This window comes from Belonocnema kinseyi, chromosome 2, assembly GCF_010883055.1.
Source record: "Belonocnema kinseyi isolate 2016_QV_RU_SX_M_011 chromosome 2, B_treatae_v1, whole genome shotgun sequence".
Classification (NCBI taxonomy): Eukaryota; Metazoa; Arthropoda; class Insecta; order Hymenoptera; family Cynipidae; genus Belonocnema; species Belonocnema kinseyi.
This window is the reverse complement of record NC_046658.1, coordinates 158,042,064-158,047,477: the sequence shown is the minus strand read 5'-3', so window position 1 is coordinate 158,047,477 and position 5,414 is coordinate 158,042,064. Positions and strand designations below refer to the sequence as shown.

Sequence of the window (5,414 nt, the reverse complement as noted above, 5' to 3'; positions counted from 1 at the left end):
AGAGAGAGAGAGAGAGAGAGAAAACCCTATCTTTCTAGAATTTCATAGGCTACGCCGAAAAACTTTATAACAACAGTCGAGTGTCCGTCCCGCGTTTGTAAAAAGATTTATGTGTTTGGGTTTTTGAAAAAAAAGTTTGCTAATTTTTTTTTAGCAAAAAAGTTGAGACTTTTTAGTTTTGAACTTTTTAGAAATATCATTTTTTTCAATAATTCCAGATTTATTAAAGAAGCTCTTTTATCTGTACTAAAACTGAACAATGGGCCTTATTTAACGTAACATTATTTAAAGCAACTCCTCTTTCTCGCCCTACATTTAAGCGAGGGAAGAACTTCAAATTCATTCGAACAGGTGGCTAATAACGCCCTGGTGAGAGTTGTCGTCGTAACGGGTTACCCTGTTGTCAGTCATATTACACGTTATCCCGCGATAGGCACACCGCACATTCGTTGAAATTTTCATTCGGTCGGGGCCATTGTCTTTCATCCTGCAGACATCTGGTCGAGGGACTGGTTCACAGCGAGGACACCACCGCTTACGCTTAAGGATGGATATAACCTGGATATCGAGAAAAATTAAATGTCTTAACTGAGTTTACGAACTGAGTGTACGCAGAAACCCATTTTACGGACCGGTATTTAGAGGGTGATTCCAATAAACAGGCAATCAGACAGAAGGATACGGTCCTGGATTCTAACTACAGGTCAACCCGCAGCATTGAATAGGGATTTGAGGCTCTAGAATACTGACGTTATCTCGGGGTGGATAAACTGTTCTTTTGGACAATCTAACAGGACTCCTTAAGAGGCAAAGAATCATCTGGTAACATCAAGGACGTGTATAGCCGTAAAAAAAACACTGATACCATTTTGGTTTCTAAGCTCTTCTCCAGGGAGGTTAGTAATGTAAGACTTAGGGGCAGAAGCGGTAAAAGGCTATAGTAAATATGTCGCGGTTCTGATACAGCTCTGCCAGAAGAAATGGATTCCTCTGCTGCTGCCCTGTAACGCAAACTCTCACCAAATGGTGTGGGGGAGCAGGAACATCAACGTTAGAGGAAGTGGTTTCATTGAATACCTAGCGGGTGCTGAGCTGGAGCTTTTTAATTATGGCGATACCCACACATTCCAGATTAAAATATAGAAGTGATGTTCTCGATATGACTCTATGCTATGAAGAACTGAAGAGAAAGCTGGTGGACTCGAAAGTCTCCGATGAGGAGTCTTCAAGACCGAAAATATATATTGTTATAGTTATCCCATGAAAAACGTGCGGTTTGAAAGCTCAAAGGCCCCAGGAATACATTTTAGGACTCATGCGGATTTCCCGCAAAGGGTTCGGATCACATTATATGAGAAAAATTGTCCTAGGAAAGGAGCAGAATGGCGAAACACTATCCTCGATAAACTCCGCAATAAGACTTGAGAGTAGTACCCCTAGGAAGAAAGAACTAAATTTTCTTCATACCGAGACATCTACGAGACGGCTGAGTAGGAACACTACAAAAATATAAAAACCTACGAGCACGATTGGAGGGGCTTCTGCGAGAAACCAAATTATATTCTGGGTACAGAAAGGTTTCACACACGCCTAGCGAAAAATCCGGATTCCCAAGGTCGTTGATATCGTGAAGGTGGTATGGGCCATTGAGTCCTTCTCCACATTAGGAGTTTGCAAACCATTTGTGGCGCATCCCCAGGTAATGTATAGGGAAATGATCGCTAAAAATGTTTGTAAAGCGGAAATAAAATACGCCTTGCGGTCCAAACAGACTTGGAGAAAGGTTACACCGAGAAAAAACCCAGACTGTTTCCTGCTACGGCCCACTGGGAGTGCTCTAAACCACGTCTGCATAACCCACTGACGTGGTTAGGGACTTATGTATGCTTGCACTGCCGAGGTGTCAGCCGCAGCATACGATCAGAAGTCAGCCCCTTCGGGCCTTGATCAGGGAGTACGTGTTTGCAGCAGTCAGAAAAGGCAGTGCCGCGGGCGAGTTCAGGTGCGCCTGTATTTTCCGGACCGGTTGAACGAAGGCTAGGCCCCAGTGAACTGGGTAGGACTGAAGTCCGACGGTATACCCGTTACCAGCAATGTCAGCTCGCTCTTTCACGCACGATGCGCCTGCCAATTTTCATCGCACACACAAACACAAACAACACCACCCAAAAAGTGAATCCACTATCGAAAAGAGGCTCCGAAAAATATTGGTCACACTGGTCATTAAGAAAGATGCAACAGATACACAGAGGAATATCAATACGGATATAAAAAGCGGAGTCAGTCCCAAAGCCGATTGAAGCTTTAGAGTTCATCCAGAGCGCAATGAAAAAGGCAAAAAAGCCAAAAACAGTAGTTTGAGCCTATCGGAAAAACAGGCTTGAAGAAGCGTCAATACACTTAGGCGAGCGAGCAGTAAAAACAAACGAATAGCCTCTAGCCCTGCGGGAAACCTGGGTGGAATTCCAATAGGAAAAAGGAAGAACGAAATCATTTCGCCTATTACGTGGACGGAGGCTGTGAGGAACAAGAAAAAGTAGTAAGCGAAGGGCAGACTGAAAAACAGCCAACGAAAAGGAAAAACCTTGCTAGACCAAAAGCGGAGGCAGATATTATAAAACCTGCGGAGGGAAAGATCTATTCGCCGGTGCGCAAATACAGTCGTCACTACCAGATAAGAGGTCGAAGCAGCTCTAAAACGGGACCTGAAGAATCCAGGAAAAAACGTATCGGTAGTTTAAGTGCGGCATAAAGGGACGCAAATGTGCAAACTGCAATGCAGGCGTACAGTGTGTCCTATGTACAGAAAGCAAGCTCCCAGAAGATTATGTAAAGTATATCTCAGGGTCTGGAAAATGCTAAGTCTTCAGGTAGTTGCTGGAACGAGCTTAAGAAACCCGCCGAGTACGATAATTATTCTGCAAAGCAACTTACATCGTAACCAAGCAGCAGTATAACTGCTGAACCACGTCAAGTACAGATAGCAGGCTGATTGTGCCAGTGGATGACTACGGGTTTGTCGATGGATTTGTTTGGGATAGAGGCAGGTGGACCATTTTTGTGAGCGTCTACCTCACCCCAAATGAGCCGATCAAGGACTTATGCATCAAGATCTAGACGAGTTGGAGAGATGGAGACGATACCAGATGTCTCCTTTGCCCACGATAAATTGGAGAGGAACGTAACAAACTGGTTGAAGATGATGGATGCAGTCACAGGCAGTGATCACGAGTACAACACGTTCAAGATACAGGTGAAAAATAAAGTTGCCAAAATACACACTCCCAAAACGAAGAGGTGGAATGTTCCGAATCTGAATGAGAAGAATTTTGCAAGCGCGGTCACCAGCAAGCAAAGACATTAGTGAAGACACAAAGAGGCCCAGAAATCATCATTCTTGTGATGCTAACAATATCCCTACGCTAACGAGAAGTGCGGACGCTTCTCCGTGTGTTGTTAGAAGATTTTTCACTGATCCTCGTAAAAAACTTGAGTCTTTCTGTCCCTTTAAATCACTTAAGGCAGATGGCGCCTGTAGAATTCTCGTACAAAAGCTTTCTTTCATCGCAGATTCTCCGTACACGGTATATAAACAAAGATGCAAACATCTATTTCAGCCTAGCTACGTTTCCAGAGAAAAAATCAGTGCACGAACTTTTTGAACAGCCCTCGTATCAGAGTTGGTTTGAAAATGAAGAAGGCAGTAAACTAACTTGCAGAAAATAATAACGTCAACCACCTATGGGTTTTAGTCACATGGGGAGGATCAAGGTCAACGAAAAAGCGGACCAGCTGGCAAAAAGCGGCACAGCAATGGAATAGCTGCACCCGAAAGCGGTAGTGTGACTAGAGTCTTACTGTAACAGAATGTTTATTAAAAGCCTTTTCGCGCAAAGGACCGGGAATAGTGGGAACAAACTCTGGGTTGCAGACAGGCGAAAGCTATCCTAAGTTATACGTACAGTTTAAACAGAGCCAGGGAAATCCCGAGAATACTGAAGGAAGACCTAAGCATAGTGGTTCAGATGCTCACAGGAAACATTCCTTCACAAATTATACCAGCACCCGGCATTATCTTTCATATAACCAAAGTAAATTATAGTGTGATCAATCGGCTCGAGGATTATCCAATAGCAGGCATCCAACAAAAAATTTTTGTTACTAATTAAACTATTTGATAAAAGTTGATTTTCGAGAATTTTCATTATTTTCATATAATTTTTTCTCATTTTGTACGTAATTCATCGCATAACATTACTATGATGAAAATAGTTCGTATAGCATGTTTTTTAGTCTGTACTTATGATTGGCTCACTCGAGGCAGTTTCAGTAAAAAAAATGATTTAACAATAAATTTCATAATTGTTGTAAGAAAATGTTATAACAAATTAAAAAAGGACGCAAAAAGTCCTTTTCAATGTCAATTGAGTAAAAACTTCCGCAATTGCCTCAATTTGTTAGTGTAACGATACAAGAACATAATTCAATAGTGAAGATTAAACAAAAATTGGTTAATAAAGCAGGAATGATTGAGCTATGCATTTAATAATTGTTATGAATAAATACTGTAAAAAATGAAAAGTCTGCGCACTCACGAGCCTGAAGAAAGTTTCTCTTCCAGAGATGATAAGCTAAATCGATTACATTATGGTGCGCGGCTTCATCAAGATATTGTTTCATCTCCCTGAACCAAACGTTCATGATTAATCTTCTTGTAAATCACCCATCTTTTAACTATCGTGAACTGATGTAATTTTCTGCAATTATATAACTCCTAATAATTAGATGGATTTAAATCAACAGCTTTTGCACAGTTCCTTCGACATTCAGCGTTTAATGCATTGGCTGTTGATCTTCATTTATTAGTTCTGTAGCGAAACAAATGACAGTCTCATTGATCTGAAGTTAGGCAATAAAAACAGCGCATGCTTTTGTTCAGCTGATATTTTCTCTTATTTCCGTCGTATACAGATGTGATTTGAGTTTGTCGTTTGTGCTCCAGTAAGTAAGAACGTAGAATTTGAAGTCAATCGCCCTATAGGGAAGGTGTTTTGCTTTTACCGTGACGAATTCCAATCCAGGAATTGTTATTTAACCTAGGTGTGACTTAGTCCAGTCCCGGTGTATGCTTGCAGGTGCGTGAGATCCGTAGGTCTGTGCTCTGCCAGGCGGCTCAAGTGGGCGTGCGGTGGTGCGCAAAAATGGGAAGAGAGAATATGGAGGATGTTTAGTTCAACGGTGATACCGGTGATCCATTTGCTTATATGCTACATAATCAGGAGATACTTGATTCCGAAATGTTGAACTCTTCTCTTACCAACCTCTTTTAGGAAACGGCTCTCAATCCCAATCCAGTCTCCATAACGAAATTGCAACCCTGGTATAACCTTAAAACTAACAACGATCCTAACCTC

General features: G+C 41.8%; 1 protein-coding gene across 1 annotated transcript in view; it reads right to left on the bottom strand.

The window, feature by feature from the left end:
• The window catches only part of LOC117183044 (titin-like), a 5,843-nt gene extending 4,975 nt beyond the window's left edge, over nt 1–868 (bottom strand). The window contains exon 1 of the mRNA XM_033376197.1: nt 793–868. Coding sequence (XP_033232088.1) covers nt 793–868 — 76 coding nt within the window. The remainder of the gene's footprint in view (nt 1–792) is intronic.
• Between the last annotated feature and the right edge of the window lie 4,546 nt (nt 869–5,414).